The following is a 27,650-nucleotide window of genomic DNA, read 5'->3' as shown; positions in this document are numbered from 1 at the left end:
AGTCAACCCATTGTCACCAACCCCTCTGTCACGGCTAGTGAATACAGTTAATTATTGAGGCCAATGGCAGCTGCTGGGGGCGGTCCATTAACTTTAAGCTCCTGGTTTTGAAAAACTTGACCTTTCTCTCGACAAGATGTCTTATTACACAGGATACCGCAAATAATGATTGTATAACCTGGCTAATAGGGCAAACAAATCAGTATGGTCACATTACATGTGTTCCTTTACATGCCCCCTCCCCTTTTTTTTTTTTAAAGAGGTAATATTAAATGTAAAAATTTTAGGGGGAGAAAAGGCAAAGCCACAAAAATTACTAAGTTATAATTACTGAAATATCAACACAGTCACCTGCAACGACACACTGATATAACAGATTCACAGCATGTGTTAAATTAAATGTATATTTATCATACTGGTTCTCTTTCATTTTCACAGGTATTAATACAAAAGGTTTTGGACGGAAGGTCCATGGCACAGTCAATTATGTACCTGTGTGGTATACTGGATACCCCCCAAAATAGGGCTCACCTTGGAAGTCCTTGAGAGGAGGACAATAAGCCCAGGGACTGCAGAATCCTGGACATACTTGGAATTATCAGCAAACAAATCTTCTGTTCACAATGCAAATTTTAAATAAGAGACTACATTTTTATCAAACTATTTTTGTGTAAAAATATAAGCACTCAGACAAAAGCTAAGTCGTTTGTATATGTCACCGGACCCCCAAGATACAGATACAACTCTATAATATATTTCAGAATAGCAGCCGTGTTAGTCTGTATCCGCAAAAAGAAAAAGGAGGACTTGTGGCACCTTAGAGACCAACAAATCTATTTGAGCATAAGCTTTCGTGAGCTACAGCTCACTTCATCGGATGCATTCAGTGGAAAATACAGTGGGGAGATTTATATACACAGAGAACATGAAACAATGGGTGTTACCATACACACTGTAAGGAGAGCGATCCGGTAAGGTGAGCTATTACCAGCAGGAGAGCGGGGCGGGGGAGAAGGGGAACCTTTTGTAGTGATAATAAAGGTGGGCTATTTCCAGCAGTTGACAAGAACGTCTGAGGAACAGTGGGGGGAGGGGGAGAATAAACATGGGGAAATAGTTTTACTTTGTGTAATGACCCATCCACTCCCAGTCTTTATTCAAGCCTAAGTTAATTGTATCTAGTTTGCAAATTAATTCCAATTCAGCAGTGTCTCATTGGAGTCTGTTTTTGAAGTTTTTTTTGTTGAAGAATTGCCTCTTTTAGGTCTGTAATCGAGTGACCAAAGAGACTGAAGAGTTCTCCGACTGGTTTTTGAACATTATAATTCTTGACGTCTGATTTGTGTCCATTTATTCTTTTACGTAGAGACTGTCCAGTTTGACCAATGTACATGGCAGAGGGCATTGCTGGAACATGATGGCATATATCACATTGGTAGATGTGCAGGTAAACGAGCCTCTGATAGTGTGGCTGATGTGATTAGGCCCTATGATGGTGTCCCCTGAATAAATACGTGGACACAGTTGGCAACGGGCTTTGTTGCAAGGATAGGTTCCTGGTGTTAGTGGTTCTGTTGTGTAGTGTGTGGTTGCTGGTGAGTATTTGCTTCAGGTTGGGAGGCTGTCTGTAAGCAAGAACTGGCCTGTCTCCCAAGATCTGAGAGTGTGATGGGTCGTCCTTCAGGATAGGTCGTAGATCCTTGATGATGCGTTGGAGAGGTTTTAGTTGGGGGCTGAAGGTGATGGCTAGTGGCGTTCTGTTATTTTCTTTGTTGGGACTGTCCCGTAGTAGGTAACTTCTGAGTACTCTTCTGGCTCTGTCAATCTGTTTCTTCACTTCAGCAGGTGGGTACTGTAGTTGTAAGAATGCTTGATAGAGATCTTGTAGGTGTTTGTCTCTGTCTGAGGGTTGGAGCAAATGCGGTTGTATCGTAGAGCTTGGCTGTAGACAATGGATCGTGTGGTGTGGTCTGGGCGAAAGCTGGAGGCATGTAGGTAGACATAGCGGTCAGTAGGTTTCCGGTATAGGGTGGTGTTTATGTGACCATCGCTTATTAGCACCATAGTGTCCAGGAAGTGGATCTCTTGTGTGGACTGGTCAACTGAGATTGATGGTGGGAAGGAAATTGTTGAAATCATGGTGGAATTCCTCAAGGGCTTCTTTTTCATGGGTCCAGATGATGAAGATGTCATCAATGTAGCGCAAGTAGAGTAGGGGCATTAGGGGACGAGAGCTGAGGAAGCATTGTTCTAAGTCAGCCATAAAAATGTTGGCATACTGTGCGGCCATGCGGGTACCCATAGCAGTGCTGCTGATTTGAAGCTATACATTGTCCCCAAATGTGAAGTAGTTATGGGTGAGGACAAAGTCACAAAGGTCAGCCATTAGGTTTGCCGTGACATTATCGGGGATAGCGTTCCTGACGGCTTGTAGTCCATCTTTGTGTGGAATGCTGGTGTAGAGGGCTTCTACATCCATAGTGGCTAGGATGGTGTTTTCAGGAAGATCACCGATGGATTGTAGTTTCCTCAGGAAGTCAGTGGTGTCTCGAAGATAGCTAGGAGTGCTGGTAGCGTCGGGCCTGAGGAGGGAGTCTACATAGCCAGACAATCCTGCTGTCAGGATGCCAATGCCTGAGATGATGGGGTGTCCAGGATTTCCAGGTTTATGGATCTTGGGTAGCAGATAGAATACCCCTGGTCGGAGTTCCAGAGGTGTGTCTGTGAGGATTTGTTCTTCTGCTTTTTCAGGGAGTTTCTTGAGCAAATGCTGTAGTTTCTTTTGGTAGCCCTCAGTGGGATCAGAGGGGAATGGCTTGTAGAAAGTGGTGTTGGAGAGCTGCCTAGCAGCCTCTTGTTCATATTCCGACCTATTCATGATGATGACAGCACCTCCTTTGTCAGCCTTTTTGATTATGATGTCAGAGTTGTTTCTGAGGCTGTGGATGGCATTGTGTTCTGCACTGCTGAGGTTATGGGGCAAGTGATGCTGCTTTTCCACAATTTCAGCCCGTGCACGTCGGCGGAAGCACTCTATGTAGAAATCCAGTCTGTTGATTGTCCAGTCTGGTCTCGATTACAGATCTAAAAGTGGCAATTCTTCAACAAAAAAACTTCAAAAAACAGACTCCAACGAGAGACTGCTGAATTGGAATTAATTTGCAAACTAGATACAATTAACTTAGGCTTGAACAAAGACTGGGAGTGGATGGGTCATTACACAAAGTAAAACTATTTCCTCATGTTTATTCCCCCCCTCCCCCCACTGTTCCTCAGACGTTCTTGTCAACTGCTGGAAATGGCCCACCTTTATTATCACTACAAAAGGTTCCCCTTCTCCCCCGCCCCGGCTCTCCTGCTGGTAATAGCTCACCTTACCGGATCGCTCTCCTTACAGTGTGTATGGTAACACCCATTGTTTCATGTTCTCTGTGTATATAAATCTCCCCACTGTATTTTCCACTGAATGCATCCGATGAAGTGAGCTGTAGCTCACAAAAGCTTATGCTCAAATAGATTTGTTAGTCTCTAAGGTGCCACAAGTCCTTTTCTTTTTATAATATATTTGTAAGTCATATTTAGATAAAATAGAAGCTTATACTCATCTTAGAGTATCTCTGTGACTTCCCATGATTTTATTTCTATGGATGTGTCTGCTCTAAAACCCTCCCAGAAGATCTGGGTATATGTTATCGTAATATGTTGGCTGAAATTCTGTTTATTTAGTTCCTGTCCATACTCTGGCTTTTAACAATGCCTGAAATAGTTTTCAAACACAGTTGCAGTCCACAGTCATAACACTGTTTGGGCCCACAGTTAATGGTTACAACCATGCCAAGGAACCATGTTATTTATATAGGCTCCAAAGCCGTCTCTATATTAGTATTTCTCTTCCTTTGTACTGGAGCACACAAGCAACTTCCATCCCATCTACTCCAAACTCTAGTCTAGAATTCTTGCTCATTCTTGCTCCCCCTGGGGCAGTAGTAGTTGGAGTACTAGAATAAACTCTGTGCTGGTATTTTAACTTTGTCATTTGGTAGCTTAGAAATATAACAGACAGGAAACAAAACAGGAGCAGTAAAACAGTGTTGTACATATAGATACAGTACCTCCAATGTAATTGAACATTATCCGTAAAAATAATGTACTCCTACCACTCCCACAAGAGCCTGATTATCTCTGTGAATGTTGAGGATGACTAAGGGAAATGAGTGATTCAGATCACTGATTTCAATGACAGGATTTAATTTATTCTTTGAAAGCAGAACAGAATGAGTGTTTAAATTATATGCCCATGGAAAAATTTATACTGAGTATAGTATATATTGAATACAAATCCTTGGGAGAATTCTCCCACCATTTCTGTATGTTTCTTTAGGAATTCACATGTGCACAGTAAATGCACTAAGCTCACAGCATTTGCTTTGGTGCAGCAGTTAGGAAAAATGGCAGACCTGGATCAGAATTTACCTGTGTTATATAAGCTAACTTTATGAAGCAGCTACACATCTTTGTCTATTTTTAAGGACCATTCCGAAATCCAGATCTCAGTAATACTATACATGATTAAGTAGTGGTTTCACACTGAAGTACAGTGAAACCTTACATCCTGTCTAACCCAAACGTTAATCTGGCATTATTTATGTCATTGCTCATTTATAAGACAGGAGAATTCCTAACGGCAAACCACCATAAAGACCGGACTTTTTTCAAATGTATAACCATTTAATTTACACTTGAAATGAAATATTTACAGAACCTAAAGTCTTTAACATTGGAAAACCTAATCCTCCAATTCAATGGCTACCTTTCATCTCCTTTTGATCATCAAAAGGAAGGAAACCCTCCCAAAACATTAAAGTCCTTTGAATCTGACAGACAGACTGGGGAACAAAGTATTATTAAGTCTAATTTTCTAAAGCTCTTTGGAGCAGGGACTGCAATTTATTATATGCTTGTACAGCACCTAGCACAACAGGGCTCCATTAGGTAGACCCAAATATAAATGTTAAATAATAGTAAGTCTAGAGTCAAGTCACAGTCTACATGTGCATCAGAAAGAACTTATTTAAGATGGACAGAAAAATTGTCTATTTTATTTGGATTATTTGATTTCAAGCCCCAGAGTAAGCCATCTTCTTTTGTGATATGCTGACATTACCTGGTTTGAAATTCATAGAACCACTTGTGATTGGACTTTCATGACTGTCACTTTTCCTGCTATTTAGAAAACAGCTTAGCAAATTAACCTGCAGAATACTATATAATTAAACTGAAGACCTCAGCCATCACTCATCTTTAAGGGGAATTTTTAAGATTATTAGGACTAAGATTTTTAGCTATGTTAAGGATGAAATAAACCATTTTCAACTTGAAAATTCAGTGATTCTAAGTGAACGTAAAGTCAATTCCTCAGTCACAGGAGTCCACATTTCCTACTCTTTACAAAACAAGCTTGAAGGGAAGATTTTCCTGAAAATTATTCTGTTTTGGGTGTCTACTGCATCCACCTGTGCAAGGAGAACAGAATCCTGAACTCAACACTTGCCAGTTAAGTGCAAGAGAAACGTGTGTGTTCTAAAGAGAAAGATTTGGAAGGCTCTGCTTAGGTCTGAAATTTTACAGCAATTTCAAGATGAATGATTTTCCTCAGAAATTAATTTTTAAAAAATCTTGTTTGAATGCTAACAACTGTTTAATTGTATGTTGCATTACAAGGAGCCGGACGTTGTGTTTTTTAGCATACTTCAGGCTGATGAGCCCCAAACTTTAAAATCAGAATCTCACAAGACAGATGGCACGCAATGTGTCTCTACATTTCTGTCACAACAGATGCATACGTGGGAAAAGGTCTACACCAGTTCTTAAAAAGTTACACCGAAAAAAAACAAAAACAAAAAACCAGAATAATCAGGGCTAAGTAAAATTAGAACTATTTTAACAAACAGTACTTACATGACTGCTTTTTACATCCACCCATATTATGGGCTTTTAATTTGGATACATAAAAATGACCATTATTTACATATGTTTTGTAGTAGACCACTGAGGTCTCAGCTGAGATCAGGGGAGGGCCCCATTGTATTAGATGATGCACAAAATACATAAACACAGTCCCTGTCTGAAAGAGCTTAAAATGTAAATTGGCAAAACAGACCGGATTGGGGGGAGGGGCACAAAGCAGAGGCACAGAGAGGGGAAGCGTCTTGCATAAGATCACAGCAGGTTAGTGCAAGAGCTGGGATAGAACTGAAGGATGAAATTCTGGCTCTGTTGAAGTCAAAGGGAGTTTCATCATTGACTTAAATGGGGACAGAACTGCACCCCAAGTCTTTGGGACCCCAGTCCAGTGTCCTAGCCACTGGACCATGCTGCCTCCCCAAAGAAAGGAGGCTTGTAATACGATGTTTAACTACTTATATAAATCATCTTGGGGGGGGGGGGGCGCGACACAAAACAGTTGAAAATACAATATCTGGTCTAGCTATGAAATAGTTTGCAATCTGAGGAGGGAAGGTGCTGAAGGAGGAAGATAGTGACAACCTAATGTTTTAATATGTGAGTCAGGCTGGAGGTTCTAGACTTTTGAGACTAAGGAAGAGACACTACTTATGATGTACAATTAGAAAAAGATAGTCACATTAGGAAAGCAAGGGATTAAACCCAGAAGTCTCCACAATGAAGAAAGAGCAATGAAGCAAAGAACAAAGGGCAGAGAGAAGAAAAACATCTTGAGAGCCAGATCAGAGCTCGGAATACCAGGGTCATAAGGAAGACCTCTTAAGGAAGACCTCTCACATGGAACTGGTAAACAGTGAAATCACTACTGCAATGTATTGAGATGTAAAGGAGAATTTTATATTTTTGAATGTTTCCACCCAGTCATGCAGAAAACCAGATGGGAGCAGGAACAAGGTAATCACCACACTTATGACAGAAGGAAGGGGGATAGAAAAATATTTTTCAGCTCAAAAGGTGATTTGACAATGAAGCAAAAAACAAACACCTTTCCCACTGACTTTTCACCAGAAGTCCTTGCTCAGATGTTTCCCACTGCCACTCCTGTGCTGGACCATAGAAAGATATTACTAAACAGGCCAATTCAAATGACAGCAATTCAGCTTAAGAGAGGAGCTATCTTCGCACAGTTTCTTCTTCTTCCTTTGCACTTCTTTGTCCCCCCGTCTTTAAAAAAAACACACACCCACAACACTCACCCACCCCACCAATGGTATCATGCTCACCTATATCACTTAAGAAGTTGCTGATAGTGTTGTATTTTTAAATTTCCATCGAGCACTTTATTGTTCTGTGTTGGGCTGAGATAAAAACCTTTCTTCCTCTTTCCCCTACCTAACAAAGCTTTCCTTTCTGAGATGAGACCTCTGCAGCCAGACTTCTTGGAGAGTATAGGACAAGAACACTCCAATCAAAAACTTTCAGAGGCAGACTAGAAACAAGATAACAGTCTCACTAGCTCCTAGCTCACTAGCTATTGTTTTGGAGTATCTATGACTGGCTGTATAATATAAAGCTACTAAATGCATTATATTTGCATTGGACGGTGCATATTTTTATTAGGTTCTCACACACCGTAAAAGTTTTGAATTTCACAGACAGAATCAAAGTGACTAAAGGCCACAGATAATTTTATAGTGTAGTGGCTTTGAGGCTGTGGTGAGTGGACCACTGCTCTTTCCACAGAGTGTTACAGAGTTTGACATAACTATTGTCATTTTTCAATCCTCAAACATCTGCCAGGCAAGTTGCAAAGCTCCCTATTACTTGCAGTAATCTAGGTCTCTCTTCGAACCTCCAGAGGCTTTTCAAGCCAATTAAACAAAACACAAAAACAACTTTCCACACCCAGGGTTGTTGCTTCACATCTTTCTTAGGTGTTTCCTTGGATGTAAATTGAACCCTGATCAGATCTGTAGTACCAAACTGGAGGGATAGTATATACACAGTAGGTCAAATTAACACGACAGCAACCTGCAAAGATTCGAGCAGCTGGGGTATGAAGAAGGAAGTGAAAATTTGGTATTGAAGTGTAAATGTAAAGAGGACATAAACAGATTTTTTAAAACTGTGACAGTAAGCAAGCAGCCGCACCCATCTAATTAAAGTGAGTTTAGTTTTATCTTGTCTTCTTAAAACGGTCCTAATCTTACTTTTTCATGTAACCAAGCACTCTCGGTGCCACAAGGAAAGTTGCTCAAGAGAATTAGATTGTGAGATTAGCAGGGGTGGTGGTACACAAGACCTCCATCTTAAAAAGTGGCTCACAGATGGAGAAGGTTTGAGAACTAATGATTTCATGTTAGTAATAATGAAGGTCATCATTATTTGAACACTGTCAAGCTGTGGGTGGAGACCACCTGTTCCCTACCTCATTAATAGAGGACAGACATCTAGTACCCATGACAAGCTTCTTTTTATTCCTTTATGCTGTACTATTTGATAGTCTCAACACTGGAGCTGTACATTGTCCACATGTTAACAGACAAGATGAGCCATCTAAGTAGAAAGGGCATAGTTTATACTAGCAGAGGCATAAACATGATTTATTATGTTTATACCGGCGCTGTAGTAACACCTAGATGTACTGTCAGAAGCCAGGGTCCTTTCTACTAGGCACTGTACATACATACACAAAATGAAAAGACAGTCCCTGCCTCAAAGACCTTGCAGTCATGAGACGTAACAGGTAGATACCACCAACAGACAGGGGAACACAATGTAATAATGAGATGATTATGAACAGCAGATTAAGCAGTGGTCACTGCACACAAGTTGTCTAGCTATTGTACATACGTACAATATTTTAGGTTCTTATATGGCCCCCATTGCAGTACAGTAGCATCTGAGCACCCCTCAATCTTTAACATATTTATCCTACAACACATGTGAGAAAGGGAAGTGCGATTACTCCATTTTACAGATTGGGAACTGAGGCATAGGGAGACTAAATGACTTGGTCACGATGACACAGGGAGTCTGTAGCACAGCAGGAAATGGAACCTGGCTCTCCCAAGGCCTAGACTGTACCTGAACCACTGGATCATCCTTCCTCTCTGAAGAGGTTTGTAGGCATCACACTACAGATAGTGGACGGACAGTGTGAATTAAGGTCAACTAAGCTCAAGAGAGTCTTCAGGTCTGTTGCATATTTATTGTAAAAAACAAAACCAAAATGTTCATCACATTCTTAGTTATGGAGAGATAGCTACTTATACCTCTATAATTTCACAGCCAAACCTTATTAGATGAAAAGCTATTACTATGATTTACTGTGTCATTAAAATTTTCTACACTTTACCACACCTTTCATTTAATTAAATGGGGGCAGGTGAAGGAAAGTAATGTAGTCTTTGTAAAGATTAAATGTTATTACACAAGTGGCAATTAGTGACAGAAGCAAAACTAAAGATTTGTAAGTATGTAATTTTTAAGTTGAATCCAAACTGGCTCATTTCCCAGCATATCTACAGTATTAAGCTGTTGCATGCCCTACAAGAATGATTGACATGAACTGAACTCATATTAAAAAGGTCCTGTGAAAGCTGTTAAAGTACACACCAAAAAACAATAACAAGGAGTCCGGTAGCACCTTAAAGACTAACAGATTTATTTGGGCATGAGCTTTCTTGGGTAAAAAACCCAGATTTTTTACCCACGAAAGCTTATGCCCAAATAAACCTGTTAGTCTTTAAGGTGCCACCGGACTCCTTGTTGTTTTTGTGGATACAGACTAACATGGCTACCCCGATATTCGACACCAAAAATAAAAAATCACACAAGTTTCAGAGGGTACAAAAGCAGCGTGTGCTGTGGGCTTGCGCACAACCCCCCCCCCCCAGATTTTAAAAAAAACCTTTTTGTTGAAATAAATACTATTCCCAGACTTTCTGATAAATCTCATTATGAAGGCACGTGGAACTAAAAGTCAAGCAATCTGATTTCTGTTCCTAGCTTTGCTGCTGAGCTTTTCTGTGAGTCTGGGCAAGTCGCTTCACCTCTGTGCCCCACTTACCTATGTGAAAGTTGTAAATAACAATACTTATCTTCTTCAAACAGAGGTTGTTAAGTTTAATTCATTGATGTTTGTCAAATGCTTCGAGAATCAGATAAAAGACGCTGGAGGGGCACATTAAAAAGGGTTATTTTCCCACACACAAATCTTAAATATTTGCATTTTAATAACACTTAGTAAAGTACCATAGGTGTCCCTGGCAAGTAAATACTTTGAATTTTTAATACTATTGCACCTTGTGTTTGAGGATTTCAAAGCAGAATGTTATGCCGATATTAAAGATAAAAAACCTGTATTTTTAAGTTTCAGGACTCCACTATAGACTAGCATGGGCCGGAGTCCTAGTACAGCATCCTCTTTTACGATACTGGACTCAGCTACCGGAGTGAAGAAAAATAGTTCTCTAGTACACTGGTCCAATAGGAACAAGAGATGACCAAAATTATCGGAAAGAGTTATTTTAAGTTTAAGCAGAGATTACAAACTTGGATTCACATTACACTACCTTTCAATCCATCTATCTAAATGCCGTTAGTTTCCATTTCAAGACAGTGAAACCCATAACAAAGTATCTGATGAAGTGAGCTGTAGCTCACGAAAGCTCATGCTCAAATAAATTGGTTAGTCTCTAAGGTGCCACAAGTACTCCTTTTCTTTTTGCGAATACAGACTAACACGGCTGTTACTCTGAAACCATAACAAAGAGAAATGAATCCGGAATGATGGCATTTCATATCCAGGTTGACTGGATGGCTCTTCTCAGCTCATATCTTTTTGTTACTTCTCCTTGATAGACTGGTTACTCAAAAAGGGTTTAGACCGCTTATTGATTCTTTTTCCCTGATGGCTGTACAGTCCATAAACTTTGATCTTTATATTACTAACTACATGGAACTAGCTAAAATGTCAATAAAAGAATTTTATTTAAAGAAACAGCACTTAAGAGTGAACAGATTAGAGGACCAATACAAAACTCTGCTCTTTTTAACCCATTTAAAGTTTGGTTATAGATGTATGAATTGTTATCTGCTACAAAGGAAGTAAACCATTTTTTCTATGCCAATAGTTATAGGATCCATTAATCTACAGACATGTCAGTATTGTACACTTTCCAAAGTGGGGTAGAACTTCAATTTTCCCCCTTCAGGAATGTATCATTTTAATACTACTACTAGTAGCAAGAAAATATTAACTGGCCATAGCATCCTTTGAGAAACTGAAATCACTAAGTATCAGATATATGTTGAAATCCTTCAACTTAGTCACTTAAAAACAGCCTATTCTGCCAGGCCTCTCACAATGTCTTTTCTTTTCCATTTATTGTACAGCTCAGATTACACTAAAGAGTGGTGTGAAGGCCAGAGGAACATCACAATTTCACCCATATTTTCCAGCATCTGTAATTTTTCCACAGGTGTTGCTACAGGGGCAAAAAGGCTATGACCCTAAGGTCAAGTCAGTGGGCATTTAGGTGTTAGTATAACAGAAGGTGCTTAAATAACCATGGTTTGCACATATGGTAAAAAGAACCGAACAGACACACAGGCACTTCACTTTACTCAATGAATTCAGAAAGGAGGTGAAGCAGCATTGAAGCCTTATGGGAATTATATTTAAACATGCAACAAACTATCTTCTCAGACACTTTCTGAAATGAAATCAGTACTTTATGTTCCAAATTAAGTCAAACCACTGCCATCAGTTAAACAAGGAATACAGAACTATCAGAGGACTAAAACACAAATTAGTTTCAAGATTTGGCTGAAGACTACACAAACAAAAAATGTTTGACTCCTTCCAGCTCAGAAATGGTTTTATATGGTAAACCCATTTTTAAAGTGTACAAATTTTCATGTGGTGTAGCTCCTAAAACTGTTTCCTCCATAAAAATTAAGATTACACATGGTATAATATCCTAATCTAAAACCTCTATGGCAAGGAGCACCAACTCTTTTTTGAATCCTTCAGTGCTCTGCAGTCTTTTAAGATGTTATAGGATATCTGTTTTTCACACAATTGACCTTACTTCATCATTGGCTTGACATTCTATCTCTCATATATGCTTAATTGGCAGGGTGAAAGGCAAGTAAAAAAAACCCAAAAACTTTGACTTCCAACTTTCTCCGCAGTCAAGGACTTTCCAAGTAAGTTAGTGCAGTGACACTGCATTCACTCTAGCACCAGAGCATCAGCCATCTGAACTGTTACCAAGGTTAAATTCCAATGTCAGTAGAAATGCATGGAATCTACAAGTCATTCTGAGAGAGTTTCTGGATCTCTCTTGCAACAGGAAGGAGGGAAGTGTTTTCAAACATACAGAACAGGATTCTACTTATCCACTCCCAAAAGCTACAAAGTGTTTGCAGCCTGTTGTACATAGCAAGTCTTAATCCATTCATTAGGTATCTCCAGAGTAAGCGGATATAGGAGGATTATTATGGGGGTGTTGGAATTATTAAAGGAACCAATATGTGCTGAGACAGAAGGAATACTAAACGGCACTAGTATCAAGAAAATAATTATATATTGTATAAGAATTCTTTATTGTGATCTTTTTCCTGTTCTTTGTAAGGTGCTCAGACATTATGGTGATGGGTACAGTATAGAATGCATGACATTTAGAAATATTTCTAGCTATAAAACAAACACTTTTGACACGTCTGTTCAATAACAATTTACAGCTAGAATATTCAAAAACAGCCTAAGGGAGTTAGGTGCTCAGCTCCAATGGAAACTCAATAAGAGTTAGGCACCTAACTCCCTGAGGATCCTTTGAAAATACCAGCCTACAAATGGAATTAGAAGTCTTGCTCCTATCCCTGTTGGGAACAAGAACTGGATTGATGGCACAGCCATATGGTCAACCTAAACAATGTACTTTCAGCATTACATTTCACTGGCCAACAGTCAGCTCTTACTATATTTTTCAGTACTTCAGCTAGCAAATCTTTTGAAAATCTGCAAGAATTAAAAGGGCATTACTTAGTAAAATAGAAAAAAGTTACATTAAAAATGTGAGCATGTATATGTTCATCAAGGATAAGTGCTAGGAGACTGCATGTGCTGTTATATTCAGTAAGTTGACAAGCCAGCAACACACAACTAAAAAATCAGCACATACAATAGAACCTCAAAGTTACGAACACCAGAGTTACAAACTGACCAGTCAACCACACATCTCATTTGGAACCGGAAGTATATGACCAGGCAGCAGCAGAGACAAATAAAAAAAGCCAATACAATACAATTTTGTGTTAAACATAAAAATAAAGAGAAAGCAGCATTTTTCTTCTGCATAATACAGCTTTGAAACATTACTAAGTCAATTTTCCATTGTAAACTTTTGAAGGAACAGCAATAATGTTTTGTTCAAGTTATGAACATTTCAGAGTTATGAACAACCTCCATTCCCAAGGTGTTTGTAACTCTGAGGTTCTACTGTATATCTAACAAAGTTGCTTTAGAGCTTTGGACTCAAACATGCTTTCTTATGGACTGTCAAAGATGTTGTGTCAGGGTCATTAGTTACAGTAAATGCAGAGCTAAGACTTCTCCTCAAGCAGGACAGAGGTCATAATTTCTCTCTCACATACTTGTATACTAACGAATGGTGAGTAGACAAAATAGCAGCTGCTATCCCCAGAGTCTTGTTTTTCTCTATCATATTGATTTTGTCATTATTTTAAGAAACAGAATGGATGACCTGCCTGTTCTTGTTCTTTTGTACAGATTCCTGCTTCTTTTCTTTTGGAAGACAGCTAGCCCTTGCTTCAGGAGTAATCTCAAGAACTACCACGATTTTTTTGGTCCCTGGGCCCCTTTAAACCTCCCACAAACACACTCATGCAACAAACCAGAAAAGAGAGTTGGGAGTGGAGATAAATCACCATCATCCTCAAGTAACAATTTTCTGATCGAAAGTTCCACTGTAAATTTCCTAGGCAAGAAATAGAGGAACAAGTAGATTCCAATTCTTGTGGGAAAGAATATACAGCAGGCAGAGATCTCAGTCTATTCTAGGCCTTTTCCTAGCCCAGAAAGTAGTTTAGATAACAAACATGTTTCCAGCATGTTGGAACAAGGGCTGAATATGGGATACCAATCCCCAAAACAACATTGCCCCGGGAATGCTGCAATCCCCACTTTCCCTGAGATATACAGTGCTACCCTTGGGATTTGACCTCTTTCATTCAAAAATCGAGAAAATGTAGCACAAAAATTATCACAAATTTTCAGCATTGAGACAGCCTTGCTGCAAGTTCAAGATGGTTTATGAATTGCTTTGATGCAGATGTACAGGATGAATCTTTGCTCACTTATTTAATTAAACCCCCTTTCCCACATCTGAGTTTTGCAAGTTTGATGGTACCGATTAAGGAGAACTTTACTCAAAACTTTCTCCTTGAAGATATATTTATGAAAGGTTTTGGAGGCTTTCTAGGGTACATTCTCTAATTTTGTCAACCAAGGATTCTCTGTATAGGAATTAAACTGCTCCTTAACAGTGTTAAAAGATAGACAGAAAGATAAAGAAAAAGTAAAAGGGGTTGTAAGGCTGGAGGATTCTGGTAGCTGGGTGGAATCAGAATGAGTAGACAGCTGGGCACTGAGTGTACAGCGCCTCCTTAACACATGGGAGATGAGGTAGAAGAGGAGGGAGGGGAAGAGATGGTTATAGCAGTTAGAAATTGACACAGAATTCTCCATACAATTCATAATTTCTTCCTGAACTGGAAACTTTCTCAAAACTTCTGGAAGCTTTGAAAAACCCTTCCAATGCATGCACCAGAGCCAAGCAACTCAGGAACATTGATCTAGGAATAATATCTGACTTTAGACGGTTCTAGTTCATAACAGATGGAGACTTGCAACTGTGCACCTACCTGAGGGCAACTAAAGACTCCTCAGGAGCCTTGGCCAGTACAGTTCTTGCAGGAAATGCATGGCCAAGGGGCAGCACAGAAGTGGGAGGTCAGGTGCTGGAGCAGAAGCTAGGGGGCTGTGGATGGGCAGCCCTCATATGCCTCGCCTAGAGAGGGTCTCCAGCAATTTTTTTTTTTTTTTTACAGGGGTTACAGCCCAGCCACTTCTGCTGGTGGGCCAGCACACACTCCTCTCTCTTGCGTGTGCGCACACACACACGAAGAATAAAGAGTAAGGATTTCATGTCCAGTCCCCTACATGTAACTAACCTGGCATAAAGAAGCATGAGGCCTATTGTATAAATATAACTAATACAGCAGCAGGTTCATTTGTCTAGAAGACAGCACACTTGTGCAGCAGCTCTAGTTCCACAATAATTAGATAACGTTTCAAGCTAGAATATTAGGAGTAACGAGTCATCTTTTGTCTGTTTCCAGGCACTTCTAGCAATAGGAAAGCAGCAGATACCTGGTGTTAATTAAAACTCATTCAATAAACTGACAGCTAACCCTCAAATTGCTGGATTCACTCATTGTGAAGAGCACATTCCTATACACATGCAGCTTACTCATGTAAGAAATATCCACTGTACTAGGATTCTCTCTTATGTAAAGATCACCACCACAGAAGCTAGCTAAAAATACAGAGACCAAAAAAAAAGTCCAATTCCATTTCCTAATGTGTAAGAGGCAATGAGAATACAAAGTCCCATTTGCCCCATAGTATTTTTCAGCATGCTAACACATATTCAAAACAACTCTTGTACTGTAGTGCCAACAGTTAATGACAATATAAAATTAAATCCACATAGTAATGGGATCGCAGGACTCCTTTATAGGTCCCTCTCCATGCTACTGCTCTCCTACCTTCAGCTGCCTTGATTAGATATCCACTCCCTTTGCTTGGTGGCACAGCCAGCAGCTGCATGACTCTATCCAGCAACCCATGGATGACCTCAAACCCGGGGTTCTTGTTGTAGTAAATGGCACAGAGATTCCTCTGGTTCCTTGCACCTACATCTGCAGAAGAAACAAACAGTTGTACTTCTGGGTTTTGTCACGTGTTTATCCTTCCCTTTTGCATCAGTTTTTACAGTTGTGCATGGAAACATCTGTACCTCAGGGAGAAACTGAGAATGCAGAATGGCCTCTCCCACAGACATCCATCCCACACTCTGCGGAGTTGATTATAGGCACTGGCCATGCTTTAACTCATAGGTCTCCCATCATTTGGAAAAATCATGCTGCACAAATTTTAAATACTGTACTTTATTAGGATGGAAATGGAGAAGAAATGTGGTAAGGAGAAATATCTTGCCAAGTAAACAACAGAACTCAGTATATTTCCAACATGTTATTAAAAGGTTAAAGGATTTAAAAAGTAGATTAACCAAAATATGTATATTCAACAAGAATCAACAAGATCCTGATACTTAGAATCTATTATTTTTTAAATTTACAATTTAAGGTTGGTGGCGAAAGTAGATTTATGAACAGGGAGACCCAGCCTTTTACCAGTACAAAACAAGTCCACTTCTGTAAGTAGCCAAATATAATTATACTCTCATGGATGTGTGTGAAGAGAGATCTTGGTCTAAGTCTAATTCCAAGAAGACAGGTTTCCACATCACAGAAGCCATCCACACAGTTAAAACCTTCCTTGGTAGTCCTAGAAGCACGGAAGATCCAATGAGAGTGCACTGTATTTTCACATCAGCTTTCAGGACAGGATTGAAATACCGGTGGTGGAGCAGAGATGCTACAGTTACGTGTGGTGCACCTGTTTTATGGATATCAGTCTCAGACTGTCAAATCAAACACCTCAAATGTATATTTTAAAAAGCTTCATAATTTCCAAAATTAATTACCATATATCATGTGTTCACACAAAGCACTAAAACTACAGCAGCCTCCCCCTCCCCCCCCCCCGCTTAATTTAAATTCATTTTGATTAGACAATTCATTTCACCAGAATACTTTGTCATTTTCTTGTCACATGGATACATTTTAGACACAAGTGTACTACAGAATCATTATATTCCTGTGCCTCTCCAGACTAGACCATGGCAGTGCACTCTGCTTGGGTCTGTCAAAGGTTACTCAGAAGATTCAACTAATGCAGAATCCTGCTTTTTAATTTTTTGAGAGGAAAAGGATAATACATGCGTTCTTATCTGTCAATTCACTTATGGTGAAATTTAAGGTATAGTTAGTATACCACCATCCTGCTAAGCTGTCTATATCTAGGCTTGGCAGACTTTTTAAAAAAAATATATTTTCAACAGATATCAATGTTTATTTTTAAGCATTTTCCCTATTTTTTTATTGATTGCAATTTTCAGTTATGTAAAATGGGTTTTAAGCTTTTTTATCTTTATCAATTAAAATTTCCAGTTATGGGAAATTATGGGGGGGATGGACAATATAGGGGACAGAATCATTTAATGACAGCAGATGTGGAGATTCAAAAAGTTAAAGCTTTATAACCATTAAAATACAAACTGTCAATCTCAAATTTCAAGATATTCTGAGTAAACATCCTTAAATCAAATGAATAACTTCTCACACTGCATCTTCTTTACTTTGTCTGTCTGAAATTTCAATCATCATTGATGGAAATACTTTTTCGTTAATTTCTCTGTGTGTGGTGAAATCAACATTTACCAGCATTTATTAATGAAAATCTAATCCTCCCAAGCCTATCTATAGCCCAGTTCTCAGAAGTCACTTCTCCCCTTATGGTGCACTCAGCAGAAACCCCTTGCCTGGCAGTGCCAAGGGTGGGGCTTGCTGCTGGCTGTGCCAAAGCTGGCCCTTGCAGAAGTCAGGAAGGGCTCTCTGTGGGCTGGTCTATACTACTGCTTAAGTCGACCTAACTTACGTCCCCTAAGGGTGTGAAAAAGACCCCCCCCGAGTGACACAAGTTACAGGAACTTAAGTATGTCCACATCAGCTCTATGTCGACAGGAGACTCTCTCCCACCAATAAAGCTTCAGCCTTTTGCTGAGGTGGAATAATTATGCTGACGGGAGAGCTCTCTCCTGTTGGAATAGCACATCTTCACCAGATGCACTACAGAGGTTCAGCTGCGCTGCAGTGTAGACTTGCCCTCACTGACAGTCCCTTTCTTCTAGGATAGAATTTGCTCACAACAAAATACCAGCAAGAGCCTGATTATTTGTACAGCACCACACAAGATGTATGGATTTTTTCAGATTGTAGAGAGTCCTCCAACATTTAGCCTACTGATTAGGTTTTGCTCCCCTCCGAGTCCATCTCTTCTCCCTTAAAGTGGGAGAGGAGGGTTGCCTTAATTCTCCTCCTTTTGGAGAAAATATGTTATGAGACATGTTTTTATAAGCCTCCAAAATTAAAGTTACAGTTATTTATGAAGATGACTCATTTTACTGCAAAATATATTTCATGCTTTTCCCCTTGTGCCTTTCATTCAACATCTGTGTGTAGCCAATGGGAAAGATCATGAGATGCGAGAGACTTCAGAGGAATCACGGAACATTAGGATCCGAGCCCATTTTCAAACAAACATGGACAACAGAGTTCTCAATATGAAACAAAGCCTGAAAGAAGAAGAGCAGGTCGGATTACCATAGCTAAAATATTTTTGCACCTGGATGCCTAAAATAGCAGCAGTAGGCAGAACTGTATTCTCTCTCTCATAAGCCCCATCCACTGACCAGACAACTCTGTCCAGTTTTCTCCAATACAGACCTAGCAGCAGTGATTCACATATTTATCATTCTAAATTTGATTAGTGCATACTTCTGTATATTGGGTTGACCCACTCCACTTGCTACGATGGCTGCCATTCAAATGCTAGGTGCATTCTTAAAGAGATTTGGAACGCCAATTTGGAATCCCTGTCAGACAGAATTTGGGTTTGGCCTTCGACTGCTCCAAAAATAATTGGTCAATTCAGCAAATTTGGTCAAATAATGTCCAAAATGTCCAAATATTTTAAACACACTAATTTATTAGAACAGTAACAACAGTAACAAAAAAGACTAAGACTTTATGGTCTCCTGAGGGGTAAGGTAGATACTCATGTCTAATTACAAAAAAACAAGTTACTTAACTGAGTTATTTTAACTCAGAAAAATGTAAAATGAAACGAAGTTCTACAAAACGAAAGAATAATTATCTTTTTTTTAGCAATGTTAGATTAGCATTTAAATGTCAATGTTATTCAAGGCTGAAGAGTTACAAAAAAAGAAAAATTAAACAAATAAAAGAAACCCATAGCAACTATAAAAGAAAAAAGTTATTTTTAAATGCAGTTATGCTAGGTAGGCAGCAGGCCAACTCTTCAAGCATCCTGCTTTTCATTATCTTCTTTTTCTTTATCAGCTTCAACTGCTTCATCTATATCTTTGCACTGATAGCTTGGTATACAAATAAAGACATATACAGTGTTTGTCTGGAATCTTCCAGGACAATCAAGATGTTCAACTTTCTGTCAGTTTGCCTTTTTCCCCAACAGATGACATAAATGTATAGTAAAGTTAGTGATTTAAGACATTTGTGTAGACTTGCTAACACACACTACCATACCACAATCAAAAAGGTAGGCCACTGCCTATATCAGGGCATTCTTGATGGAATGTGTGACAACACTTGACCATGGACAAATAATATGTGGTCAACTGACCAGCTTGCCAAGCCTAGACAGAATACCAGAAGTTCATGTCTCTTCACCAGATGTTGGGATCAAGAAGCAGCAGCCTCAACACTAGAACCCAGATGAAGCCAGTCAGCCTTTTCCATCCCTTTCTACCCTTACCTTGATGGAGACAATTCAGTTGGAGAGTAATTTTAACACCATCTTACCAGCCCCAGAGGCTCTGGCTGTCTGGCATGAAGGAGCTGTCCCCTACAATCCTATTTCATCTGTTGGAGTGGAAAGAGCATCTGTGTCAAGGCCCCCTTAAGCACTTAGATGGAGGGAAGCTTGAAAAATCCCCTAACAGCTGGAGATTGAGCAATTAAAAAACAAAAAACAAAAAACCCGCCAGCTATTCTCCAGGAATCCTGATGGGCTCAGGAAAAGTTTCCAAGCTCAGAATGCTCCAAGATCTCTACTGAGCTCAAGTACTAACTAGTACAGAACAAGTAGGGTGAAGAAGGATAAAAAATTATTCAAATCTTGGAATACCGACAGTTTGGGTCTGACTAAGCTTTTTTCAGGAAATATTTGTCAGCGGTCTCCTCAATAACAGGAGTAGAACAAAGGTGGATTTCATCTCGCTCACATGTTAGGTGATTCATGAGGACATCATTACTGATAAATCCTCAGAAAATTCAAAGTAGCTCACTTGGATTTTGGTTTGATCCTGGTACAAGTTATCAAACCACTATCTGAACCCATTTCTTCAGTGTCACTCTTCTAATACAAAGTAGTAAATCTGGTAGCTATCACATCTGCATGCAGAATATCTGAGCTGTACTCCACAGATCTCACGAGACACTTCTCTCCTTATTCTATACCAATCCTAAACACAACAAAAGAGAAACTCTGCCAAATGTTGGACATACTCAGAGTGGTTAATATCAACAAAGCAAGAACTCAGGCATATAACTAACCTATACCTACTGTACCATCTCCCAGTGAACAACAAAAAAGGCACTTAGAACCATCAGTTACTAGGTGGCTAATGTATTGCATTAAAGAGGAATACAAAGTACAAGAGTAAAAGCTCACAGGCAAGATCAAAGCTCATCCTTGTGGACCAAAAGTCATTCATGTCTTCAGAAGATATTTACAAAGCAGCAGGCAGATAATCTAGTACCATGTTTGCCAGACTCTAACAGTGGCTCTCAACCTGCAGCCCAGTGACCACTGCTAGAAGCTAGACATGCAGGCCTGTGCAGACACTGCCTTCAGTGAAGGGTTCTCTGTTATCCAACAAGCTTCTAAATACTAGAATTGTACCTTTCAGCTTGTAAAAAGTAACTGTAGTTTCACTAGGGTTAATTCCCAATGCGGGAATGGCAAACCTAGACAAAACAGATCTGATGCCTGGTACATCTGATATCTCTTCTCGGGGTATCCAAGGTTTGCAATTCAAAACTAATACTTTCTTCATTTGTATCCCACCTCTCCCTGATGCCTATAAGTAACTATAACATCACGGTTACAGGATAATTTGTACATACATATGCAATATATATATTATTATGTTATTGCAGCCTATAAATCAGGTTAGACCAGGCACAGAAACTTCACATCCTCCCTAACCATGATGAAAATATACATTTTACCCCCTCAAAAAGTTCTCTGACCAATGAGCTAATAGAATTTTGCAAGTATGCAAAAGTTTACACATATAAACAACTGATAAGAAGAAAACCTTGTTTACTATTTCCTATTCCCTTGGGCTGTCATGTCCTTTGAGAATGCAAGCTTTTTGGAGATATCTTTTTGTACAGTGCTTAGCATATTGTAGGCGCTATTAGAAACCACAGCAACAAAAGTTAGGTTGAATTTTACTTCACAATTACTCAGGTAATTTATGACTTCCTCATATCGTTATCCCGAACAAAAAGGTGGCCATGACAAAAAAAAATACTTCAAATTCTTATACTTCACATTTTCAAAATCACTGAACAAACCTTAACCAATGAGTACATTTTGTGTTCACTCAATCCTTCCAAGCTTTGTAAGTGCTGTAACGATCAGTCTTTCAGAGAGTCAATACATTATATCACAGGAAGTTCATTCACTGCACACTACGGGGAAAACAGTATTTGGAACTTTATGCCAAAGCTGGGGTTTGTTGGAAATGCCTCAGTTCTTTGTAAATCATTTAAGAGAGCACTTGTATCATGCCATGAAACAATTCTGTGGGCCTGCCAAATATGTCAGCCTAAATTATATATGTATTTCACCGACTTCAAAGCACTGCCTGGAGATGCTGCTCTAAAATAACTTAAAGGATGGGCAGCTGGCTAGGACTTTGCGAGCCAAAACAATGTAATGAAAGATAGAACAGTGGTGCATGCTGCCCCCTAGTAACTTTAAAGGGTTTAGAAAAGATGGGATTTTGAAAGAGTACACCTGCTCAGTTAAACACTAGTCTCACAATCAATCAATTTCACAGAAATCCGCATTTGTATATAATTACAGTAAGGCCTGCAAGAAAATGCACACAAACAACTTCAACTGCATCCACAATTTAATCTCAACCATGTTAGAGGCAGACTGCTGCATACTTGCAAAATTCTACTAGGTAATTGTTCAGAGAACTTTTTGAGGGGGTAAAATGTATATTTTCATCATGGTTAGGGAAGATGTGAAGTTTCTGTGCCTGGTCTAACCTGATTTATAGGCTGCAATAACATAGTAATAACACTAGAGAAGACTTTACCAACCTAACAATAAGACCAAACCGCAAGACAATATTCTATGCAACTCTGCAGAGGGTGCACAGAACTGTGCGACACATACTCAAACCCTGCATTTTCTCTCTCTCATCCTTTGAGAAGGAAACTTTAGTCAGATTTGGATTTATTTTTATTAAATCTGGCATGCATTTTCCAAATTTAGTAAATCAAAATCTATGTCTCATATGTGAGGAGGAGAAGTATGTTTTGTTCACCTTACTAAAGATGAAGTGTGTGCAAAAATATTTTTATTAAAGAACAATGCATTTATACAGCTATATTTATTCACATACAAATGACTACTTCACATTCCGTGAGTGTCAGTGCTCTTCTGATCCATACTTTTTAAATTAATTGGAAATTTTGCATGCCAAAAATATGAAATAGTAAAATTAAGTTAGTCAGAATGATAACATAAGTGTACTGCAGGGAGTCTCATTCCATATGTGAAAACAGGACAACCCCATATTGTTTAATGTCTACAGAACTGTTGTTGATTTCTCATTCCTTTTTTCCTTTGAAACTATGAATTACAGCACATTTAGATTTAAGGCCCAAAAATTAATCTGGGAAAGACATTAAGCAGATTCACTGAAAATATATACCACAAAACAATTTTATTATTTGTATTCTGGTAATTCTCATACTGTACCAGGCACGGTGCAAATACATCGGAATACAAAGCCCTTATCTCAAAGAATTTATCTTTAATCCACAGCAATGATTACTGCTAAACTTAAAGTACACTTTAAGAGTAGGCTTTTATAACACAGTTAAGTGGCCATTTGTATAAGTGGAAGCTTAAAAAAATCCTACAGTGAGAACCCATGAAATAACAGTAATTTATTTAACTAGTACATTTCATGCAGCCAGAAGGAATGCTCTCTTCCCTCCAACATAAATAACCTCTACACCAGTTATGAAGAATGCTAAAGCTATTCTGCCATCTGTACCATGTTTTGTACATGCTGGCAGCCTCCTTGCCCAACAAGTAATGAGCCTGGATCACCAAACTGTCTGCATTTAATAAAGAGTCTGCATGCTTTGCTAAAATTGCTTATTTTTCCTGGCAATTTTTAAAAAATAATCCACAAATTAAGTTCATCAACAAAGCAATTTACTTGCTATTTTGTTTACGTCTTATGTAAACCTTTGTTTCATAGACACCAAATAGGTTAAACACAGCATGAAAAGCTGAAACCAGATAACACAGCAGAACTCATTTCTGCTACTGTATTTAAGGTAGTGTCAGGATTTTTCATTATGAAGTGGCAGAAATTTGCTTCAGGGTTGCAACGCAGCACACAAGGTCTTGCCAGCAGAGAAACAGATCTATATACATCCTTCTCCACCAAGCCACCATGTGAAGAAAAACTAATTCAGTAACTTGAGTTAGATTTTTTTTTTTATAGTTTAGTTTTTTTTTTCCTTACAGCTTGCAACACTTTTATATATTTCCAAATAAGAATTATGCTGTTTTAGGCCCCAATCCTGCCTACAACCAGGCAGAATACCATTAAAATCCTTGAAACATGAACTGACTGCTTTGGCGATTTAAAATATAACCCAACTAAGACTGCAGCATGATACTGAAGGAGACATGTTTATCTCAGCACTCTGCATAAAATGGGAACATACTCTCAAGTAGATGATTTGATAGATGTGTGGGAATTTTATAACACCAAGAATTTCTTTCTTTTTTGTTTTTTTTGCACGTGGACTTGCCCCAGTCTTCACCAAGAAACAGCAATACACTTGCAAGACATCCACTTATACAAGGGGAGGGTGTGCACAGCCCCAGTATTGATCTAACATAGGTTACATATCTATTACAATGGTAAAGGAGACATTAGCTATCGAGTGAGGGAGGGTATCACAAAATAAAAAGTACTTAGACAAATCTGTCAGATCAGATAATCACTTTTTACTAAACCCCTAAAAGGAAAAAAAGTTATTTATAAATTCTGCAGATTTGACGGTATTATCCTATAGGATTCTCTCCTATGTCTCACACTCCCAGTACAGGTCCTCCTGGGCCTCAGATATGGTAGTTCAGCACGAGACGTCTCCCCACCCCCACACTGGGATCTCAGCATCAACAAAGGCTGTCCCAGGTGGAGATGTGCAATAAAGATTTAAAAATACCATTGCAATCATCAGACCCAACTTCTGTAGCATGGTCTGAGCTGTCATGTGATGAGTGACAAATCCTCACTGGCAAACTTACTATGCCCTGGATCCTGCCCTGGGCCAAGGTGGCTATGAGTTGAGCTTTTCTTATTGATCTCTGACCTACTTAGTTCTCCATGGGGGACAAGCCAAGACTTTGGAATCACTTGGTTTAGGTACCTAGCGAGCTTTTCAAAAGTGCACAGGAACCATTGATTTCAGTGCGTGTTAGGCACCTATCTGCATGTTGCCCAAATACCATTAAAAATCTGGCCTTTGAAGCAAGGGAGTTCCACGCTGGTGCTGTGAGCATGAGCTAAGTGAGAATGAATTCTGTAGCAATATTTTTGATAAACAGAGATTTACCCACTATTACCATTTATCAAGTAAATAAGCATTTCTTGAGAGGCACTTGCCCATGAAGTTGGGTACAGTACAGATTCCCTGAAGGACATAGGCCAAAACAGCTAAAGGGTTGGACATTATAAAAATTAAAACCACTAACACTGTAGGACCTGTTTTAATAGAGTTATAGAAGTAGCACCTCTTAAAAAAGAGCAACTTAAAACAGAGCAGGCCAAAGTTCTTTCAAAAAATCATGAATCCTTGCACAGAAGATATGAAAAGCTCTTGTGTGCTCAATGGGGTTCTCTTACCTTTGGTGGAATCTTTTAAGACAATGTCAGAGATTTCAAAAAGTTTCAGAGGCAAAGGCATCTTTCTATTAGCAGCAATAGTCTTCAGGAGGCCAGGCAAGAGGCTGGTGCGTGCCACCTACAGGTCAAACATGAAATTGCATGCGTAAAACAACCTGGCAGGTTGCGTAGGTGCTTTATCTTTTCTGGGTTTGCTTATTTGGAATTAGTTTTAAAATAACCAGGTGAAATAATGCAGTAATTTCAGAAGTTTATCGCTCTTTATTTTAGGATTATTAAACCTGAAAATGTAGATTCATGCATTTACTGCTCAAGGATCTCAAAGTGTCTTATGAATGTGCATGAACATTCATACCCACATTTTGCAGGGGAAACCGAGGCACAGAGCACTTCAGAGGCTTGTCTGAATTTGTATGGCACATCCGTGACACAGGAAGGGAAAAAAACCCAGGACTTCTCATTCCCTGTCCCCAGCTCTAACTACAAGGTAACACTGCTTCCAAATACATAGATTGAGAATTTCTCTAAGGAACTAAAACAATTCATACGTATTTCTGATGCAAAGTGACATGTACCATCAGTTATACTTTCAAGGAATGTGTCATCATATTGCAAGGGTCCTCATGAATTTTTAAGCAAGAGAATGGCTGAGGGATGGGATGCTTCCTCTACTTCTCATTGTCAGTGGTGTGAGTTCAAAGAGTTCTTGCTCCAGAATAGAGGATTTAGTAGCTAGGAGCTCAGCAGCTCTTTTGCTTTGCAGTAGTGTATATATAATGGACAAATGAAAGCTATTTATTTGTAAGCCAGCTGTGAACCAAGCTTAAAAATTCAAGACATCAGCCAGATGACTGATGAGTGGTGCAAAAGCAGCAGCAAAGAGACCTGGCAAGGTGGCAGCCAGGTACACAGGGAAGTTAAAATATGGGTTTAAACTTAATTTTGAAATTTGGATTAAGCTGATGGGGGCATAAATATGTGGAGTTTAAACATATAAAGACAATTCCTGTTGATACAGAAAGTAAATACTAAGATGACTTCTGAACAGTCATTCATAGGCCTGCTGGTGACTATCAATAGCACAGGTGATATTGTAAGATACTGTACTGTAATATGCTTAAAATATGTGGAGAGACCACAGTGATGGACAACCAGAAGTACCTATGATAGAAAAACAAGGAAACAAAACACCAGGTACTCACATTAGTGTTTTTTCAAATGCAATTCACCCACATTTACTGTGCCCTGCCTTCAAATGCTGTCTTAATAAAGTGCCCCAGTTTTCAGATTGGCTCAGTGGGACTAGATTTTCCACTGGAATTTACAAATCATGGAAACACTTCTACTGAACTTAGATTCTCAAAAAGCCTGACTTTACTAACCTATATTTTGGGTGAAACTTGATCTCTCTGCTGAATTTTGGACTCTGCAACTAGTCTAGATTCTGCTGATACAAATGGACATTTAGAGATTTAGGATTTAAAGGTGGAAATTACTGTAACAAAACAGGGCCCAATTTTGTCACCCCTAATCCCATTGGGTAGTACCTCATTCCACTAAGTTTACACTGTTTAAAATATTATTAAGTATAAGGGGGATAGAATTGGGCCCTCAGAAGAAACTGCAAGCAACTGTATTTTACATGTGCATAATCTCTCTATTGACTTCTAACTGCATTAAAAGTGGTCACCACATTTTATGTATTTTCTTCCCTTTCGATATTTAAGTTACCTCCCAAATTGCAGGCTTCAAATGTATTTTTGTAATGTTATCTTGCTGATTGGTAACTACCTTCTCAGATGTTTAGGGAAGCTGGTAATGCAACAATTAGACCTGAAATTAAACTACTCACCTGAAATTCTGCTGTTTTGGGATTAGCTATGTGTACTGCTTTTGTTGAAGAGATGTCCACACCAAGTTTATCAGCAATATCTTCTTGGGAACACTGAGGAGAGAAAAAAAAAAACAAACAAACACAGTCAAATGGTTAAAATATACAGAGAACCGATGATAGAACTTGATATCAAGATCAGAGAGAGTCATGTTAAGGGGCATCAGAGCTATTGCTGATCTGCAATACTCACTTGTAAGCACAAAAGAAAGCAAAGAATGAAGCCTCAGCCTTCTATCTATATGGGCTGGTTTATTTATGCATCAATTACTAACCAAAATAATGCTAGATTAACAGGAAAAGGCAAGAGTGTATTAGCTTTTATCATGGGTAATTATCAACTATTTTAAAAATAAGAGGACAGATTCTTCCACTCTGATTTCCATTGAATAGTAATTTCCTGTGCAAGTAGTCCCAGTGGAATCAGTCCCACACTGAGCCTTCGCACAGAGAAACCAATCCCACTGGGACTACTTGCAGAATAAGCTACTACTGTGCATTGATAAGGGTTACACAATCTAGCCCTCAACTATCATGGCTCCATTAGGCTCTCAAGGTATCATTAAAAAGCTAGTTAC

General features: G+C 39.0%; 1 protein-coding gene across 2 annotated transcripts in view; it reads right to left on the bottom strand.

Annotated features, from left to right (window-relative positions):
* FARSB (phenylalanyl-tRNA synthetase subunit beta) overlaps positions 1 to 27,650 on the bottom strand; it is a 52,546-nt gene that overhangs the window by 7,129 nt on the left and 17,767 nt on the right. For both annotated transcript variants that reach the window (XM_077825692.1, XM_077825693.1), the window contains 3 exons: positions 27,034 to 27,126; positions 25,182 to 25,299; positions 15,826 to 15,978 (listed from right to left, as the gene is read on the bottom strand). In XM_077825692.1, the coding sequence (XP_077681818.1) occupies positions 15,826 to 15,978; positions 25,182 to 25,299; positions 27,034 to 27,126 (364 nt within the window). The remainder of the gene's footprint in view (positions 1 to 15,825; positions 15,979 to 25,181; positions 25,300 to 27,033; positions 27,127 to 27,650) is intronic.

This window comes from Eretmochelys imbricata, chromosome 9 (genome assembly GCF_965152235.1).
Source record: "Eretmochelys imbricata isolate rEreImb1 chromosome 9, rEreImb1.hap1, whole genome shotgun sequence".
NCBI lineage: Eukaryota > Metazoa > Chordata > Testudines > Cheloniidae > Eretmochelys > Eretmochelys imbricata.
The sequence above is the reverse complement of the archived record's forward strand: the minus strand, read 5'-3'. Positions and strand labels throughout refer to the sequence as shown.